At 42.2% G+C, this 17,390-nt stretch overlaps 1 protein-coding gene across 3 annotated transcripts in view; it reads left to right on the top strand.

Annotated features, from left to right (window-relative positions):
- STAU2 (staufen double-stranded RNA binding protein 2) overlaps positions 1–17,390 on the top strand; it is a 305,526-nt gene that overhangs the window by 254,259 nt on the left and 33,877 nt on the right. Inside the window, exon 14 of one of the 3 annotated variants that reach the window (XM_025870734.2) lies at positions 13,430–13,462. The exons of the other annotated variants lie outside the window; for them this stretch is intronic. Within the exon in view, the coding sequence (XP_025726519.1) occupies positions 13,430–13,447 (18 nt within the window). The 3' untranslated portion in view covers positions 13,448–13,462. Of the gene's footprint in view, positions 1–13,429; positions 13,463–17,390 lie in introns of those variants that run through there. 3 annotated transcript variants of the gene reach the window in all.

The raw sequence follows: 17,390 nt of genomic DNA, 5'->3' as shown, positions 1-17,390 counted from the left end.
GCTTAAGGACTGAGCCACCCAGGCGCCCTCAAATTTGTAATTCTTAAGACGCGTTTTCTTAAGAGCTTGTTTAGCCTGTTTCTCTGCTGTGTTACAATTTTCATTTTCATATCAAGCATTCATTTTCACACAACCCCAAGCTTTAAAGCTTTCTGCCCGTCGTGTGTGTGTGTGTGTGTGTGTGTGTGTGTGTGTGTGTGAGTGTGTGTGAGCGTGCCTGCATTGACGCGTGAATTGGAGTTGTAGCTGAAGGAGGTGAGGCAGAATGGGAGGGACGCAGGAAAAGAGAAAGAAGTTGGAGGAAGTGCTGGAAGAATCCCAGCCTCAGACAGTGAAGTGAAGGTTCCTTGGTAAGGTTCTTACTCTGATCCTAAATTTAACTAACTGAGGAGCTGTTTAATAAATTGATCCAGAAATAATCAGCGTCTAAAATTCAAACTATTTAAAAAATTAAGAAACAATTAGGGGAAACTTGAACACTGGCTGATATTTGATGGTATTAAGGAATTACTGTTAACTTTTTTTAGGTATGATAATGGTGTTAGGGTTACGTTTTAAAAAAGTGTCCTTACCTTTTGGAGATTCATACTTAAACATTTACCATTGAAATGATACAGTGATTGAGATTTGCTTTAAATTAATCCAGGAGTTGGGGAAGTAGGTGAAGTTGAGGTGAAACAAGATTGGCCATGAACCGACTGACAGTTGTTGATGCTGGAGGCACGGGTTCCTGAGGCTTCTCTCTACCTTTGTATATGTTTGAATTTTTTTCATAATAAACACCTTCTTTTTAAATATTTTATTTATTTATTTGACAGAGAGAGAGAGATAGCGAGAGAAGGAACACAAGCAGGGGGAGTGGGAGAGGGAGAAGCAGGCTTCCGGCTGAGTAGGGAGCCCAATGCGGGGCTCGATTCCAGGACCCTGGGATCATGACATAAGGCATACGCTTAATGACTGAGCCACCCGGGCACCCCTAAACACCTTTTTTCAGTTGGTTAAGCGACTGCCTTCGGCTCAGATCATGATCCTGGAGTCCCGGGATCGAGTCCCACATCAGGCTCCCTGCTCAGCAGGGAGTCTTCTTCTCCCTCTGACCCTCATGATCTCTCTCTCTATCTCATTCTCTCTCTCAAATAAATAAATAAAATCTTTAAAAAAAAAAAAGGAAGGAAACATGGTTCATGGAACTGATTCAGCTACCCAAACTCGTAGGTCTTTGATTAGTAATCAAATATGCAGCCATCCATCAATTTCAACCGTCTGTCTATCTTTTCTATTTATCCATCTATCTACCTGTCTATAGGCTTTGAATTATTAGAAGAAAAGATTTAAAGTGACTTTAAAAAATTCTCAGTGATATTTTTTAAGTGAAAGAATTGAAGAAAAGACGTAAAAATAAGACAGAGGTGAGAGGGACAGAATGTGTGTGATGAGTTTCAGCCTACTTATTAGAAATACACTGTGAATTTGCCCATTGACCTCTTGATAGCCCTTGTAAAATAAAGAACATGATCAGTTTTGCTCATGAGTCATAGCATCTTCTGGTAAATCTAGCTATCAACTGACCTGAGATATACTCAGGTAAATAGTTTATATTGCTATATCTTCAGACCCATTGACAACGTACAAGAAAGTGGAAAGAAAGAAAAACTAACATTTATAGAGCATCTACTATGTGTCAGCTATTATGCTAGATGTTCCTATACATCATCTTTAACCTTTTTCTGTTAATAATGATTCTTACTTGCATTTGCTTAAGGTGTCTTTTTTTTTTTTCATCTTGTCCCCAACGTCTGGGCACTTGCAAATCCCTATGTACTTACCCTATTTCCTTACCACAAAAACAAGAAAATGAGATACCACCATTTATATGTATTTCTGACATTAGTGCCAAATTTTAGTGCTAATTTTTAGCATCAGCCAAATTTTAGTGCTAATTCTTAGCATCAGACAATAGACAGTTGATAATGATTGGTTTGTAAATAAAAATTTTCTGTGGAGAAATTTATCCAATTACACTATTTCTCCATATTTTCAACCTTGTATCTCAACATGTCCAACCTGATAATTTTCTTCCGCCTTCCAAACTGCTTTTGCTCTGGTGTTCCTCGCCTCAGAGAAGGGCAACCAAACCCAACCAGTTGCTCAAGGTAGAAGCTTCGACAACCCAGGTTGCATTTCTGGCACCCTCCTCACCTAAAGTTTGGGCTCCTCAGTCCCGCGGTACCCATCCCCCAAACTTCTGTCCATTCTCGCCAGCCTCACCCTCCATTGAACGCTGTCATCTGTAGCCTGACTCTTGCAGCTGTTCTTCCTGCACTCGGGCCTGTCCCTGCCAGTCCTGTCTACACCACAGCCAAGTTCATTTTCCGAAGTGCAAGGCTCTTTGCATCCTCCCCCCATAAATGCTTCAGAGAAGTGAACCTCAAACCTTTTGGTTTATGGCTCACAATTAGAGAAATTTATCGTCATGACTAAATGCACACACAGGCACACACACACACATTTCATGTTTTCCGTTCTGTCCTCTCCTATTCTATTTTGATCCCTTTTGTTGATAAAGCAATGCTGGTTGAAACCCACGAAAATGATTTCTGAGCTCCTCTAATAGATGAAATCCTATGGTGTGAAAAGGACTGCTGTTTCGGATTCTCATTGCACAAAGGATAAAAACTGACCTCTGTAGCAAGAAAGATGGGGCTCTTTGCATTCTGGCGTCCGCTCATCTCCGTAGCCCCAACCCTAGCCTAGCTTTGATGTCCCAGCTTTCCTGAACCCCGATAGTCCCACAGCGATGCTGCCCTCTTCTGCCTTTGGCTACTCTCACCCTCTTCCACCACCTGCCTCCTAATTCTTCCAGTCCTTCCCATGTCAGCTTCAATGTCACTTCCTTTAGGATTGTCACATGCCAGTCACTGTGCTAAACTCGTCACATGGATTATCTCTTCTAAACTCTGATTGCCAGAATCGGTGCTAAGTAGTTGTTGAATGAATTTATTTCACATCATGCCCCCCCATTGTTGTTGGGGACTGGAATGGTATGTATTTAATATTATCTCTATGCTAGAATTTCTACAGTACTTAGAATCTACTTGTGAGCATCTGTCTCCATATGTCGTCTGTGCTGATGGCCCATGGGTCATCTGCGGGTACAAGTGCCATGAGGGATGTAACCATTTCTTCAGGCTTGAGAGGAAAGTGCAGTCCACGTCCAGTCACCTGAGAGTCTTAGGATGAGAATACGATAAGATGCTAACAGCTGCCTCAGTATTTTATGCTGTGAATTAGTTTTCTTTGATGGTTGCTTTTGAAGCCTAGTTTAATCTAGCAATTTCTATTATTAGAAGTATACTGAATCAGACTGTAAATGTTATGCCACCATGATCAAGGAAACTTACAATTTTAATCTGAATAAGGGTCACAATACCAAGTCACAGTACATTACCCGTAATATAAAGCCAGAAGGTAAGTTGGTTGAAGAGTAATGGATCTACTTTGCTTTACAGTCAGTGAATCTGAGCGATATATGGCCTGGGAAGACAGAATGAACACAGTAAATAGTTTCGACTTTAGGTAATTATTACTATTTACAAATAGTAATGACCCATAGCAGGTAAATAGTCCTTGAAAAGACATTGTAAGATAAAAGTAGTCCAAATGTTTCTCAAGCTGAGAAGTTTTATAATAACATCGAATCTATCTCAGATGTACGTAGAAGGGTCTGATCAATTCATTCTGGCTGGTCTGAGGTCATTTGGTGCTCTTCTGACGGTTACTGAATAAGAAGATAAAAGAGCCCACACAGCTCCCACTGGTAACAGTAAACACAATTTCCAATATGAGTATTAGTATTTTTTTTAAAAGATACTATTAACATATGAGTTCCTAAACTGATATTAGCCAGTTTCTAGAAGTCAGTAGCCACTTAGGAATATGCGGTTTCTTGGCCCTGTTGTTAGAATGAGTGAATATCAGAGTAAATTAAAATTTTAGTGTCACATTGTAACTTCATTTCATATCATCTCTTTTTAGCTGTTCGAAATTTTGTGAATCAACAATAAGTGGAAGCCAAAATGCTAGAACAAAAGTGAACTGGTTTAGTAGTTAGGAAACCTGAATTCTAGTCCATATTCTGTTTGTGAATATCTGTATAGTCATAAGCATATCATTTAACCTCTGCATCTCAGGCTCTTCATCTATAAAATGAGGGGGGTAAAAATCGTTGCATGATCATTTCCGAAAGGATCTTCTAAAATTCTAAATTAGCGTTAAATGAGCTCCCATCATATATCAGTGGGAAAACCCTTTGTCAATTTAAATAAATTGAATAGGTGGTTTTGACTCACTTTTCTAGATTTCTTTCATATAAGGGATGTAGAATCTCCAAGGTTTTTAAGACATTTCAGAAATGGAACAAAATCCAAATAACCAAACTATCATCCATTGACTTCAGAGTATCCATGGATCTGTAAACCCGTGATCCATTAAATTTGCAAACCCACTTACTGAATCCATGATTTACAGGAAGAGTAAAAATGTTTATTTATATATTCTGTGTCTCAGCTTTAAGCCTCAGAAGCCAGTCAAATTTCTGTTGGTCAGTTGCTTCCTGACCCGTGGGAAGTAGGAGGTTTGAAAACAGGTGGTATCAGAGTGCCAGTCAGAGCAAATCTAACAGGATCCTGTCAACTAAGAGGGTGCTCCACTTGTTAAAAAAAACTTCTTACTGAAGTCAAATTTACAACAGAAAAAAGTACATAAATGTAAACTTTGATGTATTTTCAAAAATTGAGCACATCCATGTAACCAGTAGCCCGATCCTTTTTCTTTTTCTTTTTTTAAGACTTTATTTTTTTTGAGATAGAGAGCAAGAGCACGTAAGCAGGGAAAGGGGGAGGGAGAGGGAAAGAATCCCAAGCAGACTCCCTGCTGAGCACGGAGCCCGTCTAGGGGCTTGATCTCCGGACCCTGAGATCATAACCTGAGCCTAAACCAAGGATCGGTCACTTAACCGACTCAGCCACCCAGGCGCCCCAAGACTGATCCATTTTTAAATGTAGCCTTTCATGATACTTTGGCATATAGACTACCCACTGTTGGAAGGTAAGATAGAAATTAGCTTTATAAGTATCAAAAGGCATGATTAATTTTAGTTCAAACCAGCCTGCTTTTTTCTCTTCTCTCCCCGAGACGCACCCATTAAAATGGGAGCTGAACAGAACACACCTCTGCCTGAGGAGTGACAAATTGAGCAAAATTGGGAAACACTGATCCTAAGTCACACTCAGGGGTAGAAAGTGGTGGGTTTTGGTTTTGCTTTCACTTTTTAATAGAGCAGCAGTTTGTGGGTAGAAAGAGCTTTAAATAAGGTAAGCTTAAAGTCTCAGATTCACCAAACCTTTTCTGTTTTCTCCTTGCACATCATGAAAAGTTGACAGCAATTAGATCACAAAATCACTCCCGACCTTGGCCACCCAACTTTTATTTATACTTCTATTAGACAGTCTCCCTTTTACTGCCCCCAGCTATGCAGTTCTGATGTGCAGAGGCAGACATTTTGAGAAGAAAATGCTTGCAGACCCAGGGACATGATAAAGGCCTGACCACTTCAGATATTCTTCTTCAGGCTTCTTGAGGCGTTTTGTTTTGTTTTTTTTTAACCATTTAGACCACATGCCACAATAAATTATTAAAGGGATTATAGTTCTATAAATCATCCTTGCAGGCAATGTCTCGTTTGCTTGTCTTAGCAACTCTCTGGGGTTGGCAAGAAAGGTGGTGTGGATCACAGACTCGATGAAAATGTTCCAGCCTATGGGGCGCCTGGGTGGCTCAGTTGGTTAGGCGACTGCCTTAGGCTCAGGTCATGATCCTGGAGTTCCAGGATCGAGTCCCACATCGGGCTCCCTGCTGAGCAGGGAGTCTGCTTCTCCCTCTGACCTTCTTCCCTCTTGTGCTATCTCTCATTCTCTCTCTCTCAAATAAATAAATAAAATCTTTAGAAAAAAAAATGTTCCAGCCTAATTTGGAAAGTGCCATCCATTTGTAACTGATCTTATTATGAGCTGTTTATTATTTTTGTAACTGGAAATTTCCAAACTTCTTCCATCCCCTTCTCCCAATTACTCCTCTTTATTTTCCCCCTTGGCGGGAGGGTGAGGCAGCTCGGAGAGCCCTGCACTAAGCTTTCTGCCGCTTGGAGCATCTTCTGATCCCCCTTTTAATTTTATTTTTTAGCCAGTAAGCACTTAATCCTTTTGGTGGTGTTATAGTAGAAGGTGTTAGACTAGGCAGTGGCTTGTCACATGGCATCACTGGCAAATCCAGGCCTCGGGCGGTTTCTCTGTCTTCCAGGGCAGTGTTCCGATGACAACACTAAGCAGGGGGCTCCCTCCGGGGGAGAAGGTGCTGGTTACTCACACAATGCCTCTGACTCGCATTGCATATCCATACGTCTGAGCTCTGCAGAAATGCCCCGCATGCACAAGACTTGGTCTCGAGGCATGTGGATTTTTGTTCCATATTCAAATCATGTGACTAAGACCACAAAAACTTGGATAGGATGATTCTCCTTAAAAACCATATTGCACAGCCACTCTGCTGCCCTTTGATGTGTGGATGTTCTATCATTTGACTAGCTTCCCCCCCCATTTTTTCCCCTCAGAAATATCATTTGATCTAGCATTCTGAGAGAGTCTTAAATCTGTTTTCCCCAGGATGCAGCTTTAAATATTCCAGAGACCAAATATTCTCATTTCGATTTTAACATACAGAACAGTATTAATGAAAATCACCTCTCCCCTTAAGCCGTGTCCGTCTGAGTCACGCAGGGGCTTGCTTACTATGCTCATGACCAGATTGCTTGGGCTGTGAACATCGTCAATACTGTAATTCACTATTGTTTGAAGAACGACAGTTTTATTGTGAGTATTTCTTCCTCCATCATGCTGGCATTCGCCTTGGCTGTTACAAATTATGTAGAGTAGCATATTTTTTTTTCTGCAATAAGTTAAATTGGGAGAAGATTCTATGGTATATTGTTTCATTTCTTAGACATGCTGCTGAGTCATTTCCCCTTCATAACGGGGCTAGTTTTCACTAATACCTTTAATTACATCAGTTCTTTTTAATAAAACTCATTTTTATTGACTTTCGCTCTACTTAATGAATCCTTCTTGGTGAAGCGGGAGCTTCCTGGCACCGAGTGTAAAATGACCCCTTATGACAGCTGAAGGTGGGTTGCACTTTTCTGTCTCCTTTATCTACTAGCAGTGTATGTTTCTTGTTTTCTTTTTTTTTTTTTTATGCTGAACTAAATCGACCGAAAGCTTTATTTCTCTATTACATGGGCTGGCCTTATCTTATGAAATAGAATTCTTAAAAGCTTGTACTGTACATTTTATAAAAAGATCCTGGATAACTTGAATTGTATTTTAAATGGCACTTAAGAAAAGCTCAAGGAGAATTCTTTTCATAAAGTCAGTAATTATTTTATATTGTAATTATTCCCTAATTTATCTATCTTTATTTTTTTATTGATGGCTTTCTAATAGCACACACTTGTAGCTAAATAGGGGGGCGGGAGAAAAGAAGACATTTTACTGAAGAATAAGCAAAGACATTTTCTTTAACTAAGCCTGGTATAAGCTTTAATGTAAAGTTAACTTTTATTTACCTTCAGTATACCCTCCCTCACTTCCAGTCTCCCTACACCCACCCCATCCCCGAGACCCACCCCATTCACTGTTGAATCTCTGTGTTAATAATTAGTCCATTAGCGGCACTGTTTTGATTGGGTGTTATTAACTGTGTAGCTTTTTATGGGGCTTTATTTTCAACCCAGTGTCATCTCTTCTTAGCACATCAGTTTTTCTTCTCATGTTTTGACAGATCTGTCCTTCCCCACCCAGTTCTGATACACCACCACCCTGTGCTATCACACAACACACTGATTAAAGGCAAATCCATCTGCATTCCCTTCCTGCATCTCAACTCTGGGATTTTGTTAGCAGAGTTAGCCTTTAGCTTAGCCAATGTAGGGGTGTAATAATGCATAAGTTTAAAGCAAGATCCCCTAGTCTGAAAATCTCTCTTCCACTGGTCCTGTCCTTCAATGCCTATATTACCTGTTGCTCTACTTGGCATTTAGACATTAAGGGCTGCCTTTAAAATGTAAATATTATAAGAGAGCTAACCCATCTTAGCTTGACTTTCTTTCTTCCTGTCCCTCCCTCCCTTCCTTCCTTCCTTCCTTCCTTCCTTCCTTCCTGCCTTTCACCATAGAGGCAATAATCCGTCATTGGAATCTGAGAAAATTAAACATAGGATAATTGGTATTGGGGAAAAGCAAGAGAAATAGAAAACCCTGGAAAATGGAGCTCACCCTAAAATGGCATTAGAGAGTGCTGATTTAGGGGTATTAAAAACAATTAGGGTTGAGGGTAAAGGGGAGAAAAAGTGAAAAGTGAAAGCAAATGGTGACACTAGGTAATGAAAAAGGGAGACCCTAAAAGCAGCAACTCCATCTCCTGCTCAGTTTTGTTGGAAATATGCCTAGGTGTTATTCCTGGAAACTAGTGTGGGACTGCTTCAGCAGTTTCTCTTAATGGGCTATTCCATGCCACTGTCCCTATTACACTTAATTTACTGTTTGATGAGATTCCTCATCCCCAGCCACTGCTTTGTTAGTCCCATGACCCCTTCTGTGCATTTTGTGCACGTGCTTTTGCTACCAGGGATTGGATGCTGTGGCACAAGTTGACTGATCCCAAAGCCTTTCCTAACCCCCTTCTGCCTTAAATTTTTCATCTAATAGAAGGGGAGAAAAAAAACCAACCACCAAAGCAAAACTGATTGTTGTTCTCTGGACTCCCTTGAAACTGGGGGTATCCCCTGAGCAGAAACCTCACTTTTGAGACTTAACAGGATATCTGCCTTAGAAGCTTTTGGGGAAACTGACCGATAACCTAATCCAGTCATGAATGTAATAATTCATAAAACAAATCTGAACTTCTTACTGGAAGGAGAGTCAATCCTCACAGCAACCCTATAAAAACACAGTGTCATATCATCTCAAGAGGAAACTAAGGCTCAGAGAAGCTAAGTAACTTGCGCAAAGGGACAGAGCCTGTAAGTTTGTAAGACAGAGACCTAACCCCAGGGCTTCTGGATTCAAATGGGACAGTCAGGCCCCTCCCACTGCTTTGTGCTTCCGGTTGGTCACCCTCGTATGGAAGTCAAATGTATCTGCACATTTAAAGGTCATATGAATTAGAAATTCACTCATAAATCTGTTGAGCTATTTCCCATTTTTCCAGGATCACCACTTTATTCTCCAAACAGCTTGGCTTTAATTCCAGCTTTAGCCTGGTTCTGCCCGGGTGCCCTCTGTCTGGATATTTGTGTGTGTGTTCTTGCCCAGGCGGGATACTCCCTTGCCGATCTGCTTTCTACCTTGTTTCCTTTGACCCACATTCTTTGCCTTCCTTGAACTGACCAGGGGTAGAATCCATGCAACAGCACTGACCCTAAACCTGTCTTCTCTAGGCACCACAGGAGATGGGTGTGTTTCATTCATGCCCAACTACCATGTCTGCCCTCTTTGCTTTTCATCTCCTGTCCAAGCCCTCCTCCTAACCTGACACAGAAGGAACAGGTGTATCTTTTTCTAATAGCAAATTTACTTAGTCTTATGGATAGAGCAGAAAATGTGGCTTCTTGCCTAGCCCTACCATCACTTAGAATTGGGGTCAGATCATTTATCCTGTCCATTTGTCTTAGTCAGTTTGGGCTACTTTCACAAAGTACCATAGGCTGCTGGCTTAAATAAAGAAATTTCTCATAGTTCTAGAGGCTGAGAAGTCAGAGATCAGGGTGCCGGCCTGGTCTGCGTCTGGTGAGGGCTCTCTTTCTGGTTTGCAAATGGCCGTCTTCTTGCTCTGTCCTCACTTGGCAGAGGAGGAGAGCCTCTCTTTTGTTTCTTCCTGTAAGGGCACTAATCCCACTCTAATCACCTTCCAAAGGCCCCACCTCCAAATAGCATCACACTAGGGATTAGGCTTCAACATACAAATTTTGGGACAATGGGTACACAAACGCTCAGTCTATTGTACCGTCCCCTCCTGTAAAAAGGGATAAATGGGATCTTTCTCACCTCACCTAAGAGGAATATTATAAGGAGGGCTAATCAATTACTTATTCAGCTAATATTTAATGGGTGTCTACTATGGAACAGGCATTGCGCTTGAGCCTGAAGAATCAAAGATTAGAAGGCAAGGTTCCCGCCCTGATTGCACCGGCAGAGAGAGATTTGTAAAGAGAAGGCTTCAGTTTTCGAGAACTGCTAAAAGAAATGTGTACATATGCTGTGGGAATTCAGCCTGGCAGTTCAGGGAGGAAAAACCCTCCCTGAAGAGTTTGTGCCTGAACCTCAAAAGACAAGGGAAAGGAGAGAAAGAACATTCCAGGCAAGAGAGGCTGCATTGACAGAGTAATGACATAGGAACACGATGGCAGAGATGGCAGAGGTTGGACCTTGTGCTGTAGGCAAGGACCAGGCCAGGACTGCGAGCCTCCTGAGGGCAGGGGTCGTGTCTCAATCATCTTTGTTTCCCTGTCACCTCAGAAAGTGCCTGCTGTCAAGGAAGGTGCTCAGTGATTTTTTATTACATGTTGAATAAATGGAGGGCTTCCAGGTGATCGCACCAATACCTACAACACAAGGTAGTAATTGGTGAGGACTCTACGGGAGATACAGATAAACCATTCTGGATTGCAGTGGTGAGAGAGTGGGGGGTGGGAAAGGAGGGGTGGCTCCGTGCAGAAGAAGCCTGTGACATAGGCCTTTGGGGATGGATGGTAAGGTTTATCAGAGTGGCTTCCCTGTTCTTCTCTTCAGTGTTGCGTTCTTCCATTCACCAACTTCTTGACACTAGCTTAAGTTTCCCTACACCCCCTTTTCTTCCTGGCTTCCTTCCTGGATTATTTCTTTCATCCTGTGCAGAAGCCCTTCCTCCTCTCTAATAAGCCGGAGGGTAGAAAGGTGTTGCTCAAGCCCTTTCACCTCTCCTCTGGAGGCATTTTATTGCAGGACTTGGGGTAGAATAGCTGGCAAACTTATGTCTTTAAAGACCCAGAACTCCAGTGTAAAGAAGGAAGGACTCACACTTTTTAGCCACATTAAAATGAACAGGACAGAGAAATAGTAAAGATGACTGGCTAACGTCATGAACCTGAAACCCAGAAAAACAGTTACGAGAAAACACCATGGTGTTTTGGTTTAAAGTAATGTAACTTATGGATCACCATTCAGGATTGCGAGATCTATAGGTATGCTGCTCTAAATTGCAAGAATGCTTCCCTAGAGCTTGCTGAATTAGTCAGGAGATTAAACACAAGAGCATTTGGGCCTCACCCTACCCTAGCACACACTGCCTTCAAAGGCAGGGGTGAGAAAATAGCAATAAAGATACAAAGGGGGTTGTTAATTCCACTGTGGTATAATTAGGCAACGCACATACACACACATACATGTGTGCACACATGTAACAGATTACAACGAGGCAAGGCTCTGACAGACATACAGGACTATTGGTGTCCAATATATATCACAACAAATCCAAAGCAGCCATACCTGTGAAAGGTTAGGAGAAGGGGAACTTTGAAAGCAGGAAGGGAAGTTAATCACCTGCCTCAAAAAATACATGTAGCGACCCACACTTGGTTTAAAAGAGATCATTAATTTGAAGAAATAATTAAGAAATAAAAAATAAGTGGGTCACCCTAATGCCATTTCTGGTCAAATACATTTCTACAAAATACAGAAACTAATAAAGAGGATGGGCTATATTCTAGGATAGCATAAAGGAACTGTGGTTTAAAAAAAATCCACTTAAATATTTAATAAAACATTATCATATGTGCTGGAAAACATCAATATGCATCCAAAAGGATTTGAAATGTTTATCATGTTTTAAACTGTTGACCATCAGATAGGATTAGCCCAGGCCTGCTTGGCCACACTGCTCAAGTGGCTGGGAGCTAGAGGGGTCAGACCCACGAGGCTGTCGCTGAGTCTAGGCTGGGGTGGGGGTCCTCTCTGCCACCTGAATTTCCTCCTTTGCAGATCTCTGCTCTTTGAAGAGCAAGGCTCTATAAAAATTCAAAAGGACAATAAATAGTTTCTTGGCAAGAGTAGAAAACATCAAGTTGATGTTTATTCTTCCACTGACTTTGGTTCCATACATAAATTATGCTGAGAAAACAGTGGCATCTTCCAGTGGGCAATGACCTCATTTTAGCTGTATCTTCCTAAAATGATATCACAAAAACAAATCCACCCCCTCTAAAATGGCTTTCAAAGAGTAGATCTTTTATCATTCTGAAAGAGTTCATTCTTCCTTGCAGGTTGATGATATAACTTCATCTCACTTCCCAACTTCCGTTCTGTTAAGCATGTTAGTACAAGCCATGATCGACTCAGGTTCTTTCTTTTTTTTTTTTTTTTTAGTGTTTCCTTTGATTCTTCTGTTTCCATTTTTTAAAATGCTTTGTTTTTGAAAGTTTCCTTGCATTTCCTGAACATCAGAGTGTTTCAAGAGAAACATTGAGCTATTTAGGCTGCAGTTTGTGTGTGTGTGTGTGTGTGTGTGTGTGTGTGTGTGTGTGTGTGTGTGAATCCAGTACTGCTTGCGAACAAATGTTGTATTGTATGTTCTGTGGAGCTGCCTCCTCTCCTTCTTGAACAGAGCACCTGGTGTTACTGGTTTCAAAGAATATTTCAAGATTGGCAGTTGGAGTGTCTTCATAGAAATGTAACAGCGCTTCCCAGAAAGCTTGAAAAATGATATTCAAAGTGGAGGAGAATAGAGAATGGGTGTCCCCCTCTAAAAGAATAGTAAGCAGCCGCAAGAACCTTCATTCAGAAAGGATTCAGAGAGAAAATGGAGACGTCTGAGAACCAGCTTTACTGCTCGGTGTGAGCTTAGAAGATTGAGTAGCCTCTTGAAACAGGGTTCTGCCTGATTTGTCTGCCAGCATGTTTCTTGTGTGAAAAACAACACAAAACAAAACAAAACCAGGGCTCTCTGCTTCAGGCAATATCCCAGAAAAGTTTCATTCTAAGCTATTAGACCCACTTTTGAATGAAATTGCAACCAATTTTCATGCCACTTAGAAAGTGTTGCACAAAGCCCCTGACTATTAACAAGAAAAAAAAAATGGTGGAATAAAGATGTTTCACAACAAATCTGGCCTTTGGTGGGAAGGCTCTTGATACACCATTGTAAAGTCTTGATTTCACAGCCACCAACCCCCCACTTCCTCTTCAGTGCATGTACAAGATTAGGGAACCTGCTTGGAAGGTTAAAATGAAAAATAGTCCAAGTCAATTCTCCGAGACATAAGGTACTTTCTTTATCTCACTCAGCTCACAAATGCTCACTGATCAGAAGTCATTTTGCAAAAATCAAACTTTTACTCACCCCGGATAATGGGATAAATCAGAACCAAAGGAAACTACCTTCTTGAAAGTCTCCTTCACAAATGGAGTAGATACTTCAGCTCCTTTTCCTGAATATGCTTCCCATAAAAGTAAGTGTCCTGAATTTTGGATTGCACATCAATAAATAAACTTTTAACAAAGTCATGGGAAGAGTATCAGACTAAGGCTTTGACCACTTAGAAAGCCTCAGAAACCTGAACTGTGAACATTTGTTTTGTGTCATCAGCTTACATAATAATTATGGTGATTTATTTTTCTGCAGTCTTTCTTGTGAAGCAATATCCTTTTATGATCAAGTACTCCGAAATTCATGCATAAAGTGTATTTACTCTTCGGAACTGACAGATGTGAAATGATATAGATATGAGGAATACAATTTTTCTGGACAACATTGTTACAAAAGCCATTTTTTATTTGCATCTCTTTCGTTCAAAGCAGGTCAGGAAAGAGTACCAATGAACCAGTAAAAGCCTACCTCGTGCGTATTGCCACACGTAAAGATCTGTGTGCCATTTTCATTTTCAAAGGCCAGCATATTGCTTTGATAAGGCATAAAGTAAGATAAAACTAGACCGTATTAGCCTTATCACTGTCTAGCAAGTGCTGTAATGTCTAATTAACTTGCCCGTGATCACATAGCAGGGAGTCAAAGCCACTACTTTTAGACCCACTTTTCCATTTTGGCTCAGGAAATGCTGGTACATAGGCAGAAAAGCAGGCACAGAGGCAGACCAGAAGGAAGCAAAAGGAACCTTCTCATTGCTTCCTACTATGACTACCTTCAAGTTAATTACCTATTGTGCAGTCTTCAGAGAAGTTTCTTCAGCATCATTGGCTACGCGCTCTTGAATGCCGTAGTCTTTTCCTTTTTTAAACTTTTTAAGTATGTATTTATTTATTTGTTTCTAACTGAGCTTTATGTCCTATGTGGGGCTTGAACTCACGACCCCAAGATCAAGAGTCCCATGCTCTACCAACTGAGCCAACCAGGTGCCCCTGCCATCGTTTTTATTAACCAATTGATTGTATAATTCTAAAAGCATTTCAACAAACTGGAAAAATATATTTTCCAGAAAAATATATACTCCAAAAAATACTAGGTATCATAAAGACATTAAGTTGACTAAGAACACTGACTTTTTGGCATATCACAAGTGACACTTGCAGTCATAGATGCCAGAGGAATAAGGAAAATATCTTACATATTTTTAGGTTTAAAGTTTTTTGTTACTTATTAGCAGATGTGGACAAAAAACCCATTATAAATGGGAGGGGGTGGTAGCGGTTGAAAAGACTGACAGAGGAGGTGATGTGACAGGCTTGGGTTAGGTAATCAGACCAGACAAAGAAGAAGGGAAGTTGGATTGACCAAGGGGAAGGGTGGGAGCAGAGCTGCTGGGAACACTGGGGCTGAACTCTCAGTGCGGTACTGCGGCTAGGCAGACACCCAAGTGTGCAGTTCCAGGGGACTGGGCCGGTTCCGTCCCTGCAGGCTCCAAGTTTAAGAGCTCCCCTGCATTCCACAGATGGGTGAAAGCCTGCGGCTGGGTCCTGCCTGACTTCTGTTTCTCCCCACCTCATTTTCCCGTCCTACACAGTCTCCATCCTCCTCCCACGCGCTGCCATGCTTACGCTATCTGTTGACCTCGCTGGCTGCCACCAGTATGACATGATGTAAGTGGCATTCTCTCCCCAGCATATGGATGCATTTGCAAATACAGAAGAAATCATGTGTAGGCACCCCATGTTTGCCAAATTAATTATGATTCCACAAGGTTTCTGATTTTCTCCCAAACCAATGAGAGGATATCTTCCCCTGTTTATCCATAAGATATAAAGATTTTATTTATTTATTTGAGAGAGTGAGAGAGAGAGAGCATGAGAGGGGGAGCGGGGTTGGGCAGAGGGAGAAGGAGAAGCAGGCTTCCCGCCGAGCAGGGAGCCCGATGCAGGGCTTGATCCCAGGACCCTGGGATCACGACCTGAACCGAAGGCAGATGCTTAACCGACTGAGCCACCCAGGCGTCCCTTATCCAGTAAGATATAGCTCAGATATCAATTCCTGTATTCCTCCTCTGAGCCTCACCTTCCACCCAGTTACAAGACTGGGATAAGTATTATCCCTTTAAAAGTAGCATTTATCACAAGTATTGAAATGGTGGTCTGTTTAGTGTTTCCTTGCCCATTCGCCCATGAGCTGTCCGTGGTCTGTCAGATACAGCTGTGTAAGCGGGAGAGCTGCTGTGCATGACACACGTCCTATGTGCCGGGCACTGTGGTAAATACTCTGTGGGCATCATCTCATTTGACGGAACTCATCGAAGTCACTGAGACTCAGAGGTGAAGCCATTTCCCCAGTCTCTCAGCCAGATTCGAGGCCAGGTTGGTCTGACTCCATAGCCCATACACTCACTCACTACACACCAAAGATCCTGGCACACAGTTATTCAGAGATTCCTTCAGTTGAAAGAAGGAAAAGAGTCGTGGGGAGAGGGGATAAGGGAGCAGGTGCACCCCAAAAGCTAAAGCTCAGAGCTGCGGTCCAGACTCCCAGTCCAAAGCGGATTCTAGCGTCAGCAGCTAAACCATTCGGAATGCATCCCTCTCAGAAGCATATTGGAAATCTGTGGAATGCAACAAACATATACTAAGTATGTTAGGACAGTCTTAGAGCTCCTGATGACATCCCTAGGAAGAAGGTGAAAACAAAGCTATGGACAGAGTAGGGCACTAAATAATCGTGCCTCTCGTCCTGGAAGCAACTGACGTTTTTGTCGTCACTAAAGCTGAGCCCCTCCCTCCCCCCAAAGCAACTAGGGAATACCACAGGACGCCTCAAGTCTAGAAGACGATGGATCTAAGGTTAGCAGAGGACAGAAATCATCCTCCCCCTTAAGCATGTTCCTCAAAAGCCCTTTGTCATTACTATTCGGCCATCCGTTACCACTGTCTCTGTACTCGGGACAATTTTTAGGGAAGGTGAAATGGAGTTCTTAAGCTAAATATCATCAAATGTGTTTAAACTTGTTCAAAACTTCTCTCATCCCCTGTAGTAATTTAGCATACATGTTTAACAAGAATGAAAGCCCTTAACTATTGATTTAGTCATTTGTGCTGTCAAATCATGTCTCTTTTCTAACTTGGAACAGATGAACGTTCCCGAACCACCTCAGTCAAAACAGTAACAACAATGCCCCTTTTCTCCGAGTTCTTGCTTGGTTCAATATGGAGACGAGCCTCCACAGCATCAAGGCAGAGTAGGGGGGATGTCTGCCGGACACACAGCCGGTCAGGTTCCTCCGGCTAGAAGATAAGGATACAGAACTGGGATTGAGTTTGAGCTTGGGTTGGCAGCCACTGCTGAGGAGAGGGGGAGGGTGAAGCGAGATGTGCTGACTGCACGAATGGTCTAAGAGAAGGAGAACAGTCCAATTCAGCGCTGGCCTGGATTCTTCCGGCGACGTTCCTCTGATTTCCATTGTGTGTTCACGGCTGGGCCTGGGGCTGGGGCCCAAGAGGCCTCAAGAGGCCTCAAGAGGCCCGGCAAGCCATGCCTGAGAGAAGTCGCTCCTCCAGAGACAGGGGCCACATTGAGCGAGTCAAGATGTGGAGCCAAGGACTAGTATTCCTGAAATATGTTTTTCAAATTCCTATTGAATGCATATATTCGGCAGCATACCAGAGCCCTTAGTAACAGCCCGCTGGGTGTTGTGACAGAACGGCGTGGGTGTAATGACAGCAGCTTGTGTGGGACGTGGCGATATCTGGGGGCAGAGCTGCTTGAGTCTGAGGACCAGCTTTTATTTCAGTGGGAGCTCTGCACATACTAGGGCCACACTTTGAGGTCTCGGGGGGTAGGAGAGAGGGGATCATCTGAATGAGAGCA

This window comes from Callorhinus ursinus, unplaced genomic scaffold (genome assembly GCF_003265705.2).
Source record: "Callorhinus ursinus isolate GAN/ISIS: 27379988/994484 unplaced genomic scaffold, GSC_fseal_2.0 scaffold5, whole genome shotgun sequence".
Taxonomy (NCBI): domain Eukaryota; kingdom Metazoa; phylum Chordata; class Mammalia; order Carnivora; family Otariidae; genus Callorhinus; species Callorhinus ursinus.
This window is presented reverse-complemented; position numbering and strand designations above follow the sequence as displayed.